The 21819-nt window shown below is 37.7% G+C and overlaps 1 protein-coding gene across 2 annotated transcripts; it reads right to left on the bottom strand.

The window, feature by feature from the left end:
• Nucleotides 1-160: 160 nt before the first annotated feature.
• Nucleotides 161-20411, bottom strand: LOC114573764 (interleukin-6 receptor subunit beta). Of its 2 annotated transcripts, none has more exons than XM_028606091.1 (17): nt 20384-20411; nt 18150-18206; nt 12967-13236; nt 12738-12864; nt 12464-12636; nt 12240-12352; nt 11128-11151; nt 10805-10964; nt 9167-9249; nt 8820-9036; nt 8554-8718; nt 7158-7259; nt 6926-7066; nt 6689-6829; nt 2584-2668; nt 2319-2400; nt 161-1503 (listed from the first exon to the last, which is right to left on the bottom strand). In XM_028606091.1, the coding sequence occupies exons 2-17, from the start codon at nt 18202-18204 to the stop codon at nt 1093-1095; spliced, it is 2349 nt and encodes a 782-aa protein (XP_028461892.1). In that variant the 5' UTR covers nt 18205-18206; nt 20384-20411; the 3' UTR covers nt 161-1092. The 2 variants fall into 2 exon arrangements, with proteins under 2 accessions (XP_028461892.1, XP_028461891.1); XM_028606090.1 differs by lacking the exon at nt 20384-20411 and adding an exon at nt 18323-18527.
• Nucleotides 20412-21819: the final 1408 nt, after the last annotated feature.

The following is a 21819-nucleotide window of genomic DNA, read 5'->3' as shown; positions in this document are numbered from 1 at the left end:
TAATCAAACAATAAGACAGCTTGTAAAACACAAAATGTCTGAACTTTATTTCATGCCCATTGTGATTTTTCTGCTTCAGAAATAATTATATTTATTAAATGCTGCAGTGTCGTTTGTTAAAATAAAATGTAATTCAAAAAATGAGTCAAATATGTGATAATGCATTTTATTGTCTATAAACAGCTTGTTGAGTGCAGTTCTGAAGCCGTCTGTGCCGCAGTTTATACAAAAAGACTATAGTTATACTTACTATACTCAGGCACATTTAAAAATGGCTGTAAAACAATACATGTTACACTATTAAGCAGCTTATGGATAGTACATGTCATTGTTGCATTTGAAGACAATTTGTACAGAAGAAATTGCAATGAGTAACAGTTTTCCAGTGTCAAGCAAGCAGTTTACTACTGTTTTAACAAGTGCAGATATCACTGATAACAGACAGGAAACATATGGCTTATGAGAATGTTATTATAATACATAGCTGATTTTATGAATTTTACAGCAAAATGCAAAATATAATTCTCACCGTTTACATAAATCCTCAGCATGTTATCACTGGACAAACCTGGGCTTTGTGATATAATACAGTCTGCAAACGCACATATTTGTTTAATCATTTCAACCGCATAATGTGGGCTCCAATTTCATTGCTTTATAAAAAGAAAAACTTCTTAAAATGAATGTAATTTTTATTAAATTTCTGAATGGTCTACATTTAGGTGTATATGTTGTCACTACTGAGAAAAAAAAAATTCCTTTCATAGACTTTAAATTAAATGATACCAAAAAATGTTGCTAGAGGTATATGCAGTTATCTCCATATATTTAATATCTCTGCAAAAGACATCAAGTTGACTCAATAAAGCAGCTACTATACACATTGTTTAGCTATAAATATTACATGTTTGTATCAATAAAGGATAGACGGTCGCAAAATGTACATTTATTTACACAAAACAATGCATTTTATGACCTGGGTTATGAAGTCTGATATAAGTTTACAATCATTCTTCTTTTACTTCACAGTGGGCACATTGCCAAGCAGGATAATGTCACACACAATCATGGAATTCTTTGGCAAGCTTAAACTTATCTGCCCTGACCTTGTTGAAACATGTCCAAAGTGACATACACTGTCACCAGTGCTGTCTTTTCTGGTTGTTTCACTGGAACACGCTTACAATGATTAATGGGTTTCGAGGCAGGGCTTTCCACAAAAGTCTGACTTCGATATGGGCTGGTTTCTGAAGAAAGCAGTTCAGTGGAATCATCAGGAGAAGATAGATGCTGTGTCTCAGCATGATTAACTAAGTCTTCATTCTGTTCATCCGGCGCTGGAACCGTGCCTGGGTCAACGTATTCATCTGTCTGGTCACTCATTAGGTTACCATTACAGCCTGTAGCTAGTGGAGAGATGGACATTCTCTGAGTTTCTTCTGTGTAAACCCTGTCACAGAGGCTTTCAGTTGGATTGCTGAATGGCTGGAAAGGGCACATTCCCTACGGACATATCCACACATGACACACAAACGCACACAGAAAGTCAATTATTCAGGAGATAAACCTTGGGTACAGAATCATGACAGTGATCTCTCCATTCTCAATTCTCACTCTAACCAAAGCTTCACCATGAAACACTGTTTAACCAGAGGAAAATGACCTCAAAGGTTCCATGAAGGGATGGTGTCATTTTTGGTGGGAATTAAATTGTATATAGCCACGAGTACTGATAGGATATGAAGGCTGTGGCTACCTTTGAGGACATAGTAAATGTATTTTTAATTATTCTTATTACTGACTCAGAAAGCATGTTACATACAAACAGAACAGCAACAGACAACACAAACAAACAAACAAACAAAAATTAATGTAAAAACCAGGATGCCTCTGGACAGTAAATTGTTGTCCTTTTTTTCTGAGAATTTGGGGATTTAGCAAGCAACCTGGGGGGAGTTTACATTCTACAATCAAAGACTCAATATATTTAAAAAAAATATGATTATTTTAAGGCTAAACTTGTAATCTTGGAAGTGCCTAGATGGCTTTAAAATATGTTGAAAATCACAATTTAAAGTAGGACTGCGACTAACAAATATACTGTGTATCCACCATTATAATTGATCAGACCAAAGGGGACATCTTCAAATTCATTTTATTCAACGGTTTGTTTCATCTTAAATTCACAGAAAATATAATTTAGCAGACTTTACTTTTTTTGGTGTCTGGATCAAAAGCTCCTGAGTGGGCTAAAGGCCAGTGTTTCATGGATACAAACCACTGCAATTTATTTATACACCACATTTATATGTTTTCACCTCTTGACGACTTAAAGCTGGCCATGACGCCACAGAACTGTTGCCAGGATTAGGCACCACCTTCTCCCGGAATTTCTTCCACCTAAAAAGCAGATTATTAGCATCATTAGAACACAAGTTTTTAAGGTTTTGTGGTCATAAATGTGTAGATTAGTCCATGTATGACCACAAAATGTAGTACAATATGCCTTTATTACTGCTGACATGGAAATATCCTTGGTTCAGTGTCTTTTATCTGAAATAAATCCCAAAGTTTGAAACTTACTGAACAGCACAGCATAATCCAAGAGATAACACAAGAAGTATTATGAAGCTTCCGCAGACACTGACTGCTGTGATGAACTCCGGACCTACCAAAGAAACAATAAAACATTGTCGTTAACTGAAATAAAAATAAAAACAAGGCATTACAAAAAAGACGATAACTAACTAAAACTGTAATTTCTCGTTGAAAAACTAACTAAAATCAAATTCAATTATTGAGTAAATGTCCTTAGTTTTCGTCTTTGTCAATGTCTTTCATAGAACAAATAACATTATATCTTTCAGAGTTGACATTTCCGACCATAGACCTGTTTTATACAATCTATATATATATAGTTTCTGACTGGGAACCCAGAAATTCCAACATTCCATGTCAAATTTGTCTGACCAGAGTTCCTGTAACTCTTTCAGCTCCTACTTCAGGGCAGGGTCTTTTCCGCGTAGTGGTGGTTAGATGGCTGTGATTATAATAACGAAAGGTCGATTCCTATGGCCACTTGGCCAGTGTGAATGCAAATGGTAAAACGGTTTTGGGGGAGAGTAGTTAGTAGAACTGTTTAGAAGTGGACTGTTCCTATAACTACATTCCTGTAACTACTTGGTCGGAAAGAGGCTAATAGTCCATGCCGCTCGCCTGGCATCATGGCGGTACCAAATGTCGGAAGAAAGTGGCAGATTCCTATTTGATTAAGACTGTGTCAGATAAAAGCAAGTGCCTTTCAGTGGAAGGTGTTAAAATATGTGGACAATTTATTATTATTATTATATTTGAAAGTACATTTGAGAAGCGCGCACAAGGAGGCTAACCTAGCTTACCTTAACAAGGTAAAGGAGAACGCAAAGCCCCCTTTCCCCGAAACAGAAGCTAACAACAGAATATGTGTGTTGATACTGGGATGTCTACACAACTGTGTGAGTCGATTGACTTCAAAAAGTTCGCCACTTTACTCGAACCACAGTTCAAAACACCTTTTGATGTATGTCTTCTTTAGTCCATTGGCTATATAGGTTTTTTCCTGGCACATGTCACATACACATTTTCCACTTACTGTGGCGTCTTGTGTAGACTGTTTACATATTTGTGCTCATCATATGTACATTTTATGTAACTTATGGGTGTTATTGTTGAATACATTGTGAATAGCCTACATATTTCTAAAATTGTATGTTTTTGTGGAGTTATTATTACACAATACTTTTTCTGACCTTTTTGAATCTTGCCCCTGACAAATAACCCATATTACAAAAACTAAACTAAAACTAAGCATTTTCAAAAAACAAAAACTAAACTAAACTAGCAAACACGCTTTTAAAACTAATTAAAACTAAACTGAATTTCAAAACAAAAAGTCAAAACGAAATAAAAATAAAAACTAATGAGAAATACAAAACTATAATAACCTTGCTTCTCACTGATGGGTAAAGCATGTTCCTCAGATATTGTTTGAGTAATGTGAGTAATTATGGTGGTGGTTGGGATCTGATGAATCATAGCAATGCAGCTGGTAATAATTTGACATTTGTGATGTCATACTGGTTTCCAAACCCCAAACAAATATTTAGATATGAAACAGTACTTCTATTTCACACAGGCTTCATCTCTGTCTTCTGTCTTTGTTTTCTATTTGCTTCTAGCCCCTTATTCTGCCCACATCTCACTGCACTGGAACTCAGCTTGCAGCTGGCATCCAGGAACCTCCAGTTTGTTTGGGTTCCTAGATACTTCCCTCAGTTTGCCACAGGGGAAAAGAAACTGTGGCACTACTTTAATGGCCATCACTGCAAACAGAGAACCTGTGGCCCATATCCACATATGGGCCCCAGATAATCTTCTCTCCCTCAAGGCCCTCCATGTCTGTGTGTGGCTCTGATTTCAGGAGCAGGTTTTTGTAGCAGCTGTTGTGAGTCAGATGTGGGTTGGTTTAAACAGGACTGTGTCACCTTTCCTGAACAGTGGCTACTGTAGCCACAAGTGACAATTACAGTACAGGATAATGGTAACTGGTGAGACATAGCAGTGGTACAACTAGAGAAGAAGAACTGGTTATACCAGAAAAAGTCAAGGCCGTTATATGGTCACGCGTCAAATCGACGGCGTATCCCCGCAGGTGCACGGCGTGGCCTGACGTGTACCTCTCGAAAAATTTAACTACACATCGCAGCGACGCACGTCACTCGGCTGTGGCTTGGTAGCGTTGCATTTCCCCTGACTTATTTCCTGGTTCTCCTTCTCCATAAACAACATGAAATCAAGGAGAGGGTTAACTTTTCCTGCTACAGATTTCCCACCGTGGTCAGAAAAACACAGGGGAGACACTTTGTTTCTCTTATTATGACTCTAGAGTTGGTACCCGCTCGCGGTCACTCTCTCACTTCTGCCTCGCTCTATCATCCGCTCAACACACACACACACACACACACACACACACACACACACACACACACCAGCACACAAGTACAAGTTTAAACATCAGGCCACTCACGTAGGCTATGGCAAAAGCTCTGCGTGGAGCCTGTGCACAACCTTAAAACAAGCTTAAAAGGCTCTAGCAGCAAAACCTGAGTGTAATGAACTGAGCAAGGTTGCATTTCATTTGCTTATGAATGTAACCTTTTTTTCATAAGCGGGATGATGTGTAATTCTATCTTTAACAAATGACAGCCTCTCTTGCAGCTGCTGTGAGCACTTCAGCAGCCTGTACCTGACATGCCAAAGCATGAAGGCAACACAAGTGATACATCTGCCAAAATTAGTGAAAGAATGTGTTGCGCTTCTGACTCAAGGCTTATCCAGAAATGCAATGAGTTGTTATTAACCAAGGTAAACCAAACTACCCCCAGGCTCTCCCTGACTTTCCAAAACAATCCACTCCTGAAGTTAGGCACATTTAGACAATTCCTATGGCCAGAATTTCTTACAGTTTTTTACAATCACTAAAGTTTTTTTGCATTACTCTTAATGCATAGTTGTATGGAAACAGACAAACAATATTCCATGTTTAGATCATGAAAGTTTCAAGTTAACAAGATTCATTGTCACCAACTAGAGTGGAACATAAACCAATTAGACTACATGATCTATGGTTGTATGCTCCCATGTACCACCTTTAAGAATATTTACTGTATTGACAGTACTGCACTGTATGGATGCAGGCCCTTGGAATTGCAGGTCCAATTCTGCCAACTCCTTACTGATGATTTAGATATATAATTCATATATATATATATATATATATATATATATATATATATATATATATATATATGTATGTATACAGTTCAGTGGCCAGCAGATCAGACTGGGGTTGTACTGGGAAGCTTCCAGGTATGAATGTGGAACTGTGTGAATGTGACAGGTCATTGTTGCAAATGAGAATTTAAGAATCAAAAAATGAGAATCAACTTACCTGGATACTGTAAATAAAGGGTAAATACAGTAAATACAGTAAATATATATACATATATATATATATATATATATATATATATATATATATAGTTTTTGAACCAGTAAGTGCAATATTTCTTTAAAGATATGAAGGCAAAATGCAATGTTTTGAACATTGGATAGCCTGTGTTACAAGTGATGAGCGTTTTGAGTTTTGTGTCTAGAGTTTTGAAAAATTACATCAAGGTTCTGAAATTAGTAGCGTAAGTGATTGTGAAAAACTGTCGCATCATGGTACACAGATGTGATGCTGTGCTGCCATTGTGCCTAACCTTCTCCATTTCTGAGTGTCTATTCCTTTGGACAGGACAGTTCTATCGGGTGGTGAAGCATTCTTGTTCATGAACATGTTTAGGATGGCGACATTTTCACTGCTTTGTTGCCACAGCAGGGGGTGCAAGTGTTGGCCTGTGTACCTTTCTTAACCTATAGAGCCTTCAGAGGAATACACCTGTCTGTAATAAAATAGTTATGGATTATACCCCTAGTTCTATGAGTGCAGGCAGTTTAACCTTCTCAGTCTGCTGCTAGTCAATCTGGGCAAGTATGAAAATGTCTGGGCAAGCTTATACAGTAGATTCAGTTTAGATGGCTGCAGTTGTGCTCATAGAACAAGGACTAAAAGGTGTGTCTTCGCCCTACAGAGTAGAGTACTCACCAAATCTTTTGGTTTTAAAGCTGTTCTCACTGCTTTTGGTAGTTCCAGTAAGAGCTGTGGCCTTGACATAGACACTGTACTGTGTGTCTGGATTCAGATCTTTCAAAGAGGTGACCCGCTCTGTGCCATCGACAGTAATATCTAGAAGAAAAACTCATGAATTAAATGCCAATGGTAAGAGGAAATAAATATCTTCAATGCATTTGCAAACTTCAAACAAGTCTGAGGTGGACCTACTGAGCTGTGGTCCTCCGTCCTGTGTGCGGTAGAAGACGGTGTAGTTAACAGCGCCATCACTGCATGCCTCCTGTGACACATTCCAGCTCACAAGGGCACTTTTGTCATTAGCCTTAACATGGATAGTAACATTTCCCGGATCTGTAGGGACGTTTTTGAAATCAGATTGTGTTAAACATACACTATAAAATACTTTTTCAGAATCCTAATAAAACAAATCTGAATGATGTACCTGCCACTCTGGAGCAGATCTGAAGGGCTTGCGTGCCATGACCTGTCTTGTCATCAAAGAGGGGAGTTACTGTAATATTGTATGGCGTCTTATCCAGGAGGTCTGAAAGGAAGGGAAGACTTCTCTGAAAAGCTATTACAGTAAAGTGGCAAGTGATTTAGATTTAATTCTCCTTCTGCTACTGGTCCTGCTTAGCATTTTAGCCGTGTTAGCGGCGTAGCTTTAGAGTGGCAACGTCAGGCGGTCCATCACAGACTGAAATATCTCAAAAAACTATTACATGGATTGTCATAACATTCTATTTTGAAATTCATGTTCCCCAGAGAAAAAAGTCTACTGGCTTTAGGGATCCCAGATTGTCCCCTATTTTTTTTTTATTTTTTTTTTATTATCTTTAGGGGTGTCTGTGCCTCGACAACAATTGAACGAAATTGTCATGACATTTTGATCAGACATTGTTGTCATGCAATCCTGAATAGTAATAACTTTGGTGGCACCCTGACTTTTCATTTAGCACCATCATCAGGTCAAAATGTTAATTTGTCCAAATCTTTTAAATGACATTCCCATCCGCCTCAGTTGTATTTTGTTCTTACTGCTAATTAACCGCTAAAATGCTAAACTAAGACATGAACTTGGTAAACACAACATGATGTCATCTGAATATAAATAGCACGCCACTTTTAAAGACATTTTAAGGTAAGGTAAAAGGTAAGGTAAAGGTAAAGGTACTTTATCGTCACATTCTCTGCATTTAATCCATCCCTCAAGGGAGCAGTTTTAAGCTTTTCGCACACCCTGTTCTCCATCCCAACTCATCAGTTATAAACACGTGGTTAACGTTATGAATTCAAACAAAACTACTTGGTTAGGTTTAGGAAAAGATCATGGTTTTGTTAAAATAAGTATGTTTTTTATGTAAATTAAGTTACGTACACAGGTTAAGTAGTCAGCGTAAATAAGTCAACGTTGACTTTTGGTTTCACATGGCACTTGCAGGGAGCGGGGCAAGAAGGGGGGCATGGTATGGCACCTGCCCCCCCTGAAATATGATTGCCCCCCCTATAATAAAAAAAAAAATATATATTTCTAAGCAGATTGTCCATGCTGTATTCTGATGAAATGCCCCTCCCAGAGAAGAATGTAGCATATCCCATCTCTGTGAAAGGTGAGTCACAGATCTTGAAAACTCTACATTCAAAATGTAAAATGCATTACAGAGCAGCTTTTAAACGTTTCCACCAGTGAATCCATTATTTGCCACACCCAGACGATGCAAGATAAGACACTAATTGATCTGATGGTCAAAGTTAAGTCATAGCCCATAACTCATCCTGGGTTCGATGATGACTCAGACTCAATCCACAAAGCTCATTCTGCCTGTTCTCTAACCTACTCGACAGTGCTGTGTTAGTGTCGTTGCTCTCCTTCCATTGGTATTGATTTCCATTGTGGGTCCAGTCGATCATGTAACCACTGACCGGCTGTATAGGAGCTTTCCAGCTGACCAGAATAACGCCTTCAAGGGTTGAGGTCTGGATGTCGGTAATTTGAGGGAGGCCTGCCAAGTTAGATCAAGTGTCATCCATTAAAATGAAGCAATATGATCCATAAATTGTGGTTATCCATTAAAAAAGCAAAATCAATAGCATTAAAACTCACTTTCTCCAATGGCTGGAACATACACTGAGTCCATAAACTCAAGTAGGGCTTTATTATGGACTGTGAGATTTATTCTGTGTGCATCTTTGCTCACATCAACATCGCAAGTTGACTTGCCACATAAAGTATCCATATAATTTACTCCCACCATGTGTTCCTTGTAGGGAGTCTGTTTGATAGTGTAGGTAAATTTGTCTTGACATGTTGAAGGAATTTCCTGCAGAGACAGTTTAAAGCACTTTAGATCAATAAGTAGGCCTAATGTAAGGAGCGTGAATATGAGATTGGAAATGAAGGAAGTGAAGTTTTAAAAACATGCTGCAGTTTGTAATGAGAGGCTTCCTTACCGTCCACATGGCATGAACTTTTCTAACTCCATTATTGTCCAGTTCATCTATCTTTCTCCACAGGCGCAGCTTGACATCCCTCTCTGTAAAGGGTTTAAATATGTACAAAATAATCAGACTGGAATACACTGTATACAGAAATATGATGATGCAGAAACATGATAACTAAGTTAACTAAACAGTATCACTGTTCACACCTGCAATCGAAAGCAAAATGGCCTTGAACTCATGGTAACAGCTGCAAGCAATGTAGGGGTGATAGCACGATTTGTCATTTGTAGGGCTGTCCTCGAGTAAAGAAAGTCTTATTCAACTAACACTGATTGATTAACTGATTTTGTTGACTAATCAATCAATTGATATAATCAACAGCTCTGTACAGCTGAGTTTCTCTAAAAAGAATCATGCAAAGGTACCACTTTAAATCTTGTTTTAACCAAAGATGTGCTCATAAGTTTCTTGGAAAAAACTTTCTGCATGAAAAAGCATAAAAAAAAAAAAAAAAAAAAAAAGACTAATCGACTAAAGAAATCTTAGGAAGAAGGTCTAGCCATAGTCATTTGTCTAGGGATCTATCAAGAATTCAATACACCATCAACTCTGTGATAACCTGAGTCAACAGGCTGTTATCAGTTCTCTGGAGTTCTCAGTTTAAATGTGCGTCACACACAGGCATTTCACAATCAAGTCCCAACTTGCAACACAGACTGAGAGCCAAAAATAATGTTTTCTGAATTTCAATCTTCCACTATTTATTCACAAAAGTTCGCAAATGTATATTTTTGGTTTATTTATTTGAAACAAAACTAACGGTAATTTGTAAATGGGTGAACTAGGTGCACATATTACATCAGAAACACAAACCATCATTCTCTGCCAAGTCCATTATGTATATCTTAGAATCAGTATATAAATATAGCTTCCAGGTATGAATGTGGAACTGTGTGAATGTGACATAGTATATAAAACAGTATATGCAGACACACTGTACTGTATATAAACATGTTGTCTTTTCCCCATTCATTTGTCACCCATCTGGAAGTCACCCATTGTTTGTTTTCGTTAAATATGAATGAAAATTCAAGTAAAAAGTTTCCCTAAGACAACACAGAACTGAATCTAAACATGAGTAGTCATATTGGTATTTTTGGTTTTCCTGAGTAATAGGCAGTTGGTGAGCATACTTCAAGAAATAGATCTCATTAGAGATATTACTGACAATAATTCCATCTAGTTTAGCTTATTTGTAAATAAAAATGTAAGAATCAGTAACATTTAAAAAAAAAAGAATTGTCCAGCAGAGCCAACAAAAGCAGGTCAGGGTCTAACACAACTGTAATTGTATTATTAGCAACTCAAAGCTCCACTATGAACATATTAACATCTTGAAGATGTTATGAATGTGTGATTCCTGATCTTCATGAGCACCTGGACCATGAGAGCAGATTAACAGTAGTGCCAAATATTTGTCTTATTGTAGCCAATTCATTCAAATGTCATCTACAGGACAAGTACTAAACATAAAATCCAAAACATCAATACTTATGTAAGATATTTTAACGATATTTGTGCATAGGTGATTTAGTAGCCTTTTATCAGTCCTCATGTGGATGCAAGCTGTTTCAACAATGCTCTTACTGTTTAGTTTGGTGGTCAGAACTTTCTCCTGGCTCCAGTCGCTCCAGGGGGCCTTGTCTAAAGCACAGCGGACTGAAAATGTGTAGTTACTGCAGGATTCCACTTTTTCAATGGTCACGTTCCCATGTTTGACTTTCGTTAGATTCTTATTGATCACCCACTGGGAAAAACAGAACGATTCTGGTCAGAAACATCCATTCAAATTCTCAGGAAGTCCCAGAGGGTCCAAAGCTGAATATATGATTACCAAGAAAGATTTTAAACAAACACAGCTTTGTTTAGTTGAAATGAGACGCTTTTCCAGGAGACAATGTGTTTCGTACCTCTGAAGTTCTTCCATTCACAACCTGGAACAGAAAGGTAAACAGAAATGGCCTCAATCAGCCATGAAGAGGAATCCAAAAAATATAGACAGAATCAAAAACAACTGTGCAACTTTTTTTTTTTTTTATATTTCCATTGGGAGAAATAAAGCAAAAGAAATGGTAGTGTTCTGCCGGCTTCAGTTCAACATTATGTTGCTATAGCAACCCCACAAAACATCAAGACCGCAACCCTTTTTGGGGGAATAGAAAACTGAAGATCCTTTGTCAATGCAATTTGACGAGTTTGGATCATAATTTTGACAAGTTTGTACCCATTTATTTCTTGTTTGTTTATTAAACGTTTGTTTTATAGACATGATTCATATTTATTTTGCGACTTAAACCTAGCTATCCATCAGTAGTAACTGTCACCACATCACTGAGCGATTTACCACACTGACAGTAAATATTCACGTATCTTATGTGCCTCGAATTTGTTTGTTTTTTCACAAAAGCTTTTTTTCTTCTTCTGTTTCTCCCTTTATTTGACAACACTTTTCTTTCGCCCCAAAAGGGGGCGCAGCCGTGCTTGATGGTGCGATGCCGGCGATTAGCACTTGACGACATGATGATGTTGTAGTTACTCTCGGTCATTTTATTTTAATGTGTCCAAAATGTATCCACTATATTTAGTGCCCTAAATATTCCACAATGGAATGAAAAAAGTAGCGTCTATTATTTCCAATACTTTCTGCTAACAATTCCACAATGCACAGTATTTGATAGATGAGAAAAATTACAGTTGCATGAATTTACAGCTGTCAGCGATGACCCGAAATGTAAATCTCAATTATCTGCTCGCTACTGAGTAAACTATTATATATTGAGGAGCAAATCAGTGACCAAGGGAGTAATTTTGGACTCATCCATTGTTACAAATTGTTGTTTTAAAAAAATTCTATTTAAGTTAATTTCTACAATACATTTGGTCTAGCTGTTGTTTATGGTCATCTTTTTCTGATGGGGGATCACTATTATTGACATTGTTGCATTTTATTCCATACTGTTTTTATAGTTGCTTTCAGGAAATACTTCAAATGCTGTATTTAGGTGATCAAAGAGGGACGTACCTTGCTGTATTTGACTTGACAGCGACACCATTTTGAAAAATCTACCCATTCCCACTCAACCAACAGATCATCAGAGACGGTAGGTTCTTTTAACTGCGGAGGTATCATTTTCACTGAGGGAATATGATTATGACACATTAAAATGTAAAAACATACAATGTAAAAACACAAATATATCATTAAGAAGTATATTTTTCTTACAAAAAGTAATTTATGTTACTTACATATATGATTTGAGTTAAATGTATAAGGGTCAGAATCAACTTCCCAAGCAAAAGTTTTAGCTCTCACAGTAATAGTGTGATCAATCAATAATAGATCAATTTTATTGTTGCAGTTTGTTGAATTACTCTTGCAGATTTCAAATTGGTTCAAAGGTTCTTCTGATGAAGAGGCACTGAAAGAAATACATGTTTTAAATTAAGTCCATAAATCAAAAAGACAAAGAATTGTTCCTGCATTAGTTCTTACACAAAAGGAAGAAAATATGACACGCACCGGAGTACGTAGTTTACGTCCATGGAAGGATTAACCTCATGCTCCCACTTGCATGTGATCTGGTCTGGTGAACCTTCACGTGTCTGATCTTCTTTATGCAAAAAGCATGATATGTTGCTGGGTTTTGCTGTGAAAAAAAGCAAGTCACCAATGTCATAAATTTGATGTTATTGCAGGCATCTACAGCTATATGAACAGTCAGCATATAAACACAAATTATGCTTCTTACAGTATGTTTTGACGGTGGTGCCTCCAAGGACTTGCTGAATATCTTCACTGTGGCACTGCAGTATAGCGTTTTGGTGAGTAAAGTTCCTCAGTGACAGGACTGTGTGTGACGAGTTGATAGTGTTTGACAGGCTTTTATCTACAGACCTGTTGTTGATTGTCCAGAAGATTTTGCCATGGACACACGAAGTCTGGCACACTATATCAACATCGGATCCCACTTCAATGTATTTATCTTTGGGGACAACGTTGCAGGTGTTCTCATGTTGCCCTGCAGGACACGTTAATGTTATTTAACATTTCAAAATATAAAAAATAAAACTCTAGCTTAACATTTGCTCATTTGCTTTCTTGCTGAGAGTTGTATGAAAAGATTGATACAACTCTTGTGTCTGTACAGTAAGGCAAAGATGCCCGCTGGAGCCAACAGCAGGTTAGCTAAGCTTAGCACAAAGCTTAAATAAGCTGGTTGGGTCCAACAGAAAGAAATCCGTGTACCAGCACCAAATTAATTAACCTAGCTGTTTCCCCCTGTTTCCAGTCTTTATGCTAACATAAGCTGCTACTGGCCATAGTTTCATTTTCAGAGTCCAGGGGTACCAGTCTTTCCAACTTGGCAAAAAAGCAACTTTACTAAAAGGCTTTACTATTAATAATTTACTGAAACTGTGTGATGTTTTACAGCAAACAAACAAATGCACTCTCCACACACACAAAGCTCAATTGCAATTATCTCATGCTTTCCTGAAAAACTCTCGTAAAGACATAAACAGGATAAACTCCAGAAAAAATGTTCACCTCATACCTGCCACAAGTTAAATAATTTAGCGTAAACCACGCCTGTATTCACGGATACTATACAGAAGATGAGGTGTTAGCTGATACTATATATGCATACTGTTTATGTTCACAAGATGCACAGGTACGTATGTTATTCTACCAACAGTGATACACACAATATATAGAATTTCAAGCCACAACATCTTTGTGGATCTAATGCCAGCAGCATATGAAACACAATGTTCTCTTAGATGATTGGTTTTGTAATTTGAATAACAAAACATACCACACCACAGCATTGTCGGCTGCCACTACCACTTTCACGTTAATACCCTCCACTGGAAATACACATTAGGTCACTGTTATCTTCACCCAGTATCCAGCTCAAAACAAAACCTCTCTCAAGAGTAACTGAAACTAATTCTGGGAAATGTTAAAATCAAACAGGAAATGTATCAAATTTTGTTTTGAGGCTCCTGACTGAGAGCTTTCACTCCCATGAGCACACTTTAGTGAGTTGCTGAGGGTGGTAAGAGGTCTTTATTTTGTACAGAATAAATCCTGTTTACAAATTTAAGATATGTTCAACTAGAAAAAGACCATGGTTTGTCGTAGGGATGCACCGATCCCGGCCCCAAAATCAGGTGTCTACGACTTGACCGATCCACATTGAATACGGTTTCTTTGTCAATGTGATAAAATTCAGTTTCAGCTCTCTGGCCTTCATGTTGCCCTGGTTTGTTTTTTGTTTGATGACCTAATATTAGCCAGAGGATATCTGGTAGCCTCTGAATCTCTGACATCTCAGATTTGTTCAGCAATTCAAAAATGAATGAAGAGGGATGTGCGGGTGTCTCTCTGACTTGAAAGCCGCTGGATTCGCAAGACTTCTCCTCCTCCTGACTTGTGTATCAGCTATTAAGAAATTCACAAGGGGAATGTACGCAGAGTAATATACTGGTATTATATTCGACACATGCACTCAAATTAGAGTCACCCATGGTGGTAAAGGTTGTGTGAATTTTGTAATGTGTCTTTCTGTTTCCAAATACGGTAACCTGACACAACATCCTCTCTAGCGTCCTTCCAGTTTTTTTTTTTTTATTTTTTAGACCAATTACTTCACTTGTGACTGCATCTTTTCTTCCAGTTTTCCCTTGTGTTCTTAAAAACAAATCAGTCAACAATAAAGTGCAGTAAAAAAGTCCAAATCTACATGCATAACGAGTTAGTTGGTTGGTTGGTTGGTTGGTTGGTTGGTAACTAACCTTGATGACTCAACACTTCCTGTTGCTGCTTCACAAACGGTTCAGATGGAAATCTTTTCATCTGACGCAACTACAGGAAGACTTCAGTTTGGATTATGGCTACATTAGCACTGCAAGAGACTTTATTATAGCTACAGCAAAAAAGCCCATTAGAAAACTATTAAGGTTCCTTCAAAACAGGAATATAGGCTCCAAACAAAAGCCACTCCTACACTACATAGAAGAGTCACAGAGCTAAACATCCGTTTTTCTGGAGAAAAAAAATATCTAGGGATTTAGATAGACCCAAAAGGTCATTTTAAAAAAAACTTACAGCGTTTGTAAGACATTTCCAGAATTCTTGAATACTTGGATGGTGGATCTTAAAAGGATACTTTGCTGATCTAAATCCAGCTCTGTGTCATCTTTGTGTGGGCAGTGTTACGCCGGATCAGCCGGATGATGCAAAACAATGACCTCGGCTGGTCTGAGATCCGTGCACTAGTGCCACGGAGGGAAACCAAACACCGTTCATCTTCACACACTGCCCACTCTGCCACAACACAGAGCTGGATTTAAATCAGCAAAATAACTCTTAAAGCACCATTACAAATATTTGGCTAGTTTCAACTAGTTTGCTATTCATGACATCATGAACATAATAAATGAGTTATTGTGTTTGAAAATGAACCAATGAATCTAAGTTTGGTTCATGTTGTACAAAATGTTCCAGGAGATATGTAATTTCCAGTAAGTAGGATAACAGGTTAAAAATATTTTCTTATCATCAACAGTTTTTGCCCCTTTTTTTAAAACACTTTACATCGTTGCCTTTTAGTTCTGGTTAGGTTCATGTTCACCCTGACTTTTTACAAGTGCACCAAGAGGAGGAACATGAAGTTATAAGGACTGACAGTTGATTGGACAGTTTTGGTTATTGTCATCCTGCATCAAGAGTGCATCATCAGGACCCATCCATCCATCCATCCATCCATCTTCGTCCGCTTATCCGGTGTCGGGTCGCGGGGGGAGCAGCTCCAGCAGGGGACCCCAAACTTCCCTTTCCCGAGCAACATTAACCAGCTCCGACTGGGGGATCCCGAGGCGTTCCCAGGCCAGGTTGGAGATATAATCCCTCCACCAGGACCAATGTCGGAAAATCACATTCTGACTGACAGCAGGTCATGCACCATTTTAATGCTTCTTATGTGTATATTCTTTGTGTTACTAAGAATAAAGAAATAAAACAGAGTTTGATTGACATCTTTCACACTAGCCCAGACCAACTGTACTTATCACACCTAAACAAACAGGTTAGATGTGAAAGCGAAGTTACACAGCAGTAGCTGAGTCCGTAGGGACTTGGCTTGAACCGGCGACCAAGCCCCTGTACAGACCACGTCTCAACCCCCTGGGCACTGCTGAGGTGCCCTTGAGCACGGCACCGAACCCCACAACTGCTTGGGGCTCCTGTTCATGGGCAGCCCCCTCACTCTGACATCGCTCCATTAGTGCATGTATATAGTATAAGGTCCTGTTTGTGCATATGTGTGTATTTCTGGCCTGTGTGTAATGTGTAATGTGTAACAAGTTACAACACAGTGTAAAAATGTAATTTCCCCCCAGGGGATCAATAAAGTGTCTGCTTTCTTTTTCCTACAACCGTGCACAAACTATAAGGCGTCATCATCAGTGATGTGACGGCAGCGTGTATGTTCAAAAGTTGTTTTAGTCGTGCGAGAGAAAACTCAGATTGAACGGATAGTCTAGCTAGCTGTCTGGATTTACCCTGTAGAGTCCATAGTCCTCATAAATCCACCGCAGTCTAAAATTACAACACAAAGAAAGCGGAAGGAAACGGACATTGGCGAAAAGACATGCATCCGGCAGTATTTCCTTCGGCACCGGAGCAATCCCGGAAGTGGAACATCGTGGATATAGAGAATGCGATGGCAAACTGCTCATTGGCCAAATGCCAGTACAAAATATTTGTGTCTGAATTATGCACAATGCATTTCCACAACTATTGGTATACTGACTGTTATAATATTAATATTTAGACGAATTTTATCACGGATAAAGTTGATTCAAAACTACTACCATCCCACTACAGCTGAGGCTCTTATTCTTGGCTGTGCAGATGATCCACAAGTAAACTGGTCTTCAAACGGTGTGCTCACCTTCGATCTGTGTGGTTTATCTTTGGATGAGAATGACTCAAGAAAACCTCTGCAGCTGAACTGGGGCTCCAGCAGATTGTTGTGCTTTTCTTCAATACTCAGGAGAGTCATTTGACCCTCAAATACTACAAATCTCTTTTGACTTTGAGGACCTATTTTCAACAAATTCATTTTCCTGGATGCTTAATCCATAATCATATATCATAATTTATTTGTTTATTATATTATGTATTAATTAATTAATTATGTATCTGAATCTGTAAAGTAACTAATAACTACAGCTGTCAAATAAATTTAGCGGGTGTAAAAACTACAACATTTCCCTCAGAGATGTAGTGGAGTAGAAGTACAACGTAGCATTGTGTTTTAAGTAAAGTAAAATGTACCATACAGTATTTGAGGTAAGGTACTTAGTTACTTTCAGCACCTGACTATATTACTTTATGTTCATATGTGGTAGTAGACTTTTGGACACCTAAAACAGTTAGTATTGTATGTTCAAGCCATACCTGTGTTGATATGAGAATAAGAAGTAGGCTACTATAATATTAAAATGCCAAACAAATATTGCTCAAAATCTAATAAGTGGTTTGTGGTTATTCTACTGTATGTATTCTTGAATAAGAAATACGACCTGTGAATTAAATAGAATAGAAAATACATTTTAATGCAGTTGATGATGTAGGCTAGATGAACAGTTTTTAGTCTTGGACTAAAGCCCATCTGTAGCTGTGAATAATAAGGATGATTTAAAATGCAAATTAGATGAAAGGAATATTATATTATGACTAGTAAATAATTTCTAGTTCAATTTAATACGGATTTTTAGTGACCCCAATTAACATGTTATGAAACCAAAACAAAACAAGCCGTTCCATACATCCCAGAAAATTCTCTGAGCAGTCAGCTGCTCTGCATTTTAATATTATGCTTTAACTTTCACAATAAATATCAAATAAGTTAAGAGGTTTTCTTACCTTTACAAATGGAAGGGATTCCACCCAGGATGAATAGGACTAGAAAGAAATACATTTCTTTTATCCCGTTACCAGAAAGAAAGAAAGAAAGAAAGAAAATCGCCTTTTAAAATATCGTCAGAGCTGTGAGACATTCAGCATGCGCAAGATAAAATAATTAAAATCATCTTTACTGTCTGATAATGTCGACTGTCTCCTACACTGCACCGCATTGTCTCACTAACTTTGTTTTTCAGCCATCAAGTAACAGGAACTGAAGCCAATCCTGAAATAAACGAGAAGTATTACCCAACTGGAAACACAGCGAGCAATAAGAGGAAGTTAAGCAGGCTAACTTGACCGCCTCCTTCCACCTTGTTAAAGTCTGTCTGTTTATTCGCGTAGCAACGTGAGAGCAGCTATAGCGTGTTTAGACAACAACCCTCCCCGCTTGTAATGCACTGAGGTGACTCAGAATCAAAACACTGTCAAACAATAAATCCTAATTTTCTCGTGCATATTTGGCTGCACCAGAGTTCCCAGAAGAGAGTTTGTATACAAACTTTTTGCCTAGATAAAAAGTATACAAACAAATTATAGGATTAAGACAGAAAGCAAGTAGAAAAAATACTTTATTTATTTATTTATTTTGATACACCCCATATTTCGTGCTGTATACGTCACAACCAAAAGTGGACGACCTAACTCAGATCCATCATAGATGCATTCCATGCAAAGCCATTAGGCTACAAAGATGATGAGTGTCAGCAAACTCATGCCACACAATCACATGTCAAAAGCCCCTCACCAAGGAGTCACCTACAAGAAGAAATCGACAGGGCAGTTCCCCTAAGCAACAATTGAATTGTTTTTATCATGTTTTTAATGCATTAAAAACAATTCAACTGAGGCATCACGTGATGCCTTAATTGCCATCATCTGCGCTTGCTTGTTTGTGCTTGCTCCAATTGTGTGCCACGTTTGTAGGTGTATTTGGTAGCGATGCTGTAATGTTGTGTGGAAAGGAATCCGCCGACACTGTTTCTTGATTATAAAGGTTTATTTACATCAAAGAAATCAGCATCAATTGACAAGCTCTGAAGAGCTTGGAGAGGACCTTTTTCCCCGATTCTCCAGTGGTCCTCTGACTTTCTTTGTTTGAACATGGTATATATTCTACAATGTGTGTAACATAGATAGGGGAGGAAACAATACTTTGACCAATGGCTACAAGCCAACTGGCTTTCTTTCTCCATCTTGGGGGCTCCATTAATAATACTTTCCAGAGAGGTGTCTTCTAAAGTAGACTAAAGTTCATCACTTCTATCTACATATAGATAGTTCAGATATGGCCTAAATACAAGTTATAGAATGATCAGATAAAATAGAATGACAATACACCTCATAGGCTATGTCTTACTCCCTTTTGCTTAGGCCTGCTGTAATTATAAATGTAATGTAATGTATTTTAATTCTTTAAACATTGTATTTCATGATGCATATTGACAACTGGCCGGTGACTACAGCTGGAAATTAGCCGTAGAGGCTAAAGCTGCTCCTTTTACTGTACAGTTAATTAAAGGGGACTCTCCAGACATGATAAACTAAACTAAACTAAACTAAACAATATAAGGGCTGAAGGGGACATTTATTTTCCAGCCACCTTCCCCAGTTCTAGTCCTAGTTTCCACTCCATCTGACCAGGGGTCTAAGCTAAGACGGATTCAGAGAAGAGTGAATAGCCTATTAACAAAAACTACTATTAAAAAAAAAAATACCAGTATTTAAATGTGGCATGAATGATATCCACTGCATTGATACACCTATATGAACACATTTGCTGATGTTATCATTCAGCAACCAATAGGCTATATCAAGTGTAGGCTATACCTATATAACCACTTTTAATGACTTGGCTTGTGTTCAGTCACACAAGGGCACACAAATGTCAGTAGGCTAATAGGCTACAATGCGCTTTTTTTCCTTCACCACAAATGGGTGAAGTCAAGCTCCGTTTAAAAAAGTAAGCTGCCTTTAACTCCGACAGCCTATCCTTTGTATCCTATTTTCGATTAGCTGAACTTTTTAAAACAGGTGTAACGCAATATTTAGAATAACGTGTAGTTCGGTTACGAAAATATCCCGGAAGTAGAGTCTCGGTAGCTTACCCTGCGTTCATGGGGAAAGACCCCAGAATTATAGATAACAGAAGACCCATTACACTCAGAAATTCAGACTACAAACTCCTAACTTACATCGTTGCTTCTCGTCTTCAAACAGGGATTTCAAATATTATTGCAGATACACAGTCAGGGTTCTTAAAAGGAAGGTCAATCCACAACAATATAAGATTGGTAATGGACATCATTGAGTATAGAAACCAAATAGAGGATGATGGTTTCCTTCTTTTTTTAGACTTCTATAAAGCATTCGACTCCGTGGAGCATCCGTTTATTCTTTTGGCGCTCGAACACTTTGGATTTGGAATCAAATTTAGGAAATGGGTTGGTGGATTATATCGAGATATTAGTAGCTGTGTCCTATTACCTAGTGGTACCACCCCAAGCTTCAAGATTAATGTGGGTATTCCTCAAGGTTGCCCCATCTCACCATACCTGTTCATCTTAGCTACAGAAATGCTAGCAATCTATATCAAAAACTGTAATGATATTAAAAAACTTAATGTACTTGGCACAGACATAATAATTAGCCAACTAGCGGATGACACAACAATATTCTTAAAAGATAAATACCAAATATCAACAACTATTGCCAAAATTGAAAAATTCTCCAAAGCCTCAGGTCTAACATTAAACTTAAAAAAGTGTGAATTGCTGGCTGTACACGACACTTCACTGAAAAACATCTGTAATATCTCTATTAAATCAGAAATCAAATACCTGGGGATTTACCTCTCCAAGGACCAGAAACAAAGCCAACTTCTGAATGTAGAAAATAAAATTAAAGAATGCAAATCAAGACTAACTATATGGCTACAGAGGGACCTATCAATACTAGGTCGAATTTACCTAACTAAGATGGAGTGTTTATCAAGATGTACTTATCCAGCCTACTCCAATGCCATTCCAAACAATTTGATTAAATCTATCAACCAAATCAACCTAAACTTCATCTGGAGAAACAGACCACATTGAAGAAAAGCAATATGGTTAAAGACACAAAGGATGGAGGACTAAAAGTTATTGACTTTGACTGCCTTAATGGAACCTTAAAAATAAATTGGTTAAAATCTTGGATCAAACACAGCAACTCCTTTTGGTATTGTATTCCAAAGACCTTCAAGAAAATTGGAGGATTAGAATTTCTTCTCAGAGCGGACTTTAATGTTAACAAACTACCTATTTCATTGTCAGAGTTTCACAAACAAATACTCTTGTATTGGAAAATGTTATACGTACATAACTTCTCACCCCACACACATCTGTACTCTGGAACAATAGATATATTTTGCACTGCAAAAAATCTCTATTCTTTGAGGATTGGTATGGGAGAAGCATATGGTCCATGGTCGACTTAATGGATACCAACGGACAATTTTTAAATTATGAACAGTTTTGCATCAAACATAATTTCAAACCCTTAAAATCAGACTTTACTAAATTACATAAAGCACTATCCCAAGGATTTGTCTTTCTAACAAGAAATATTTTGGCATACTATCCAATACAAC

The sequence above is a fragment of the Perca flavescens genome, chromosome 18 (genome assembly GCF_004354835.1).
Source record: "Perca flavescens isolate YP-PL-M2 chromosome 18, PFLA_1.0, whole genome shotgun sequence".
Lineage (NCBI taxonomy): Eukaryota > Metazoa > Chordata > Actinopteri > Perciformes > Percidae > Perca > Perca flavescens.
This window is presented reverse-complemented; position numbering and strand designations above follow the sequence as displayed.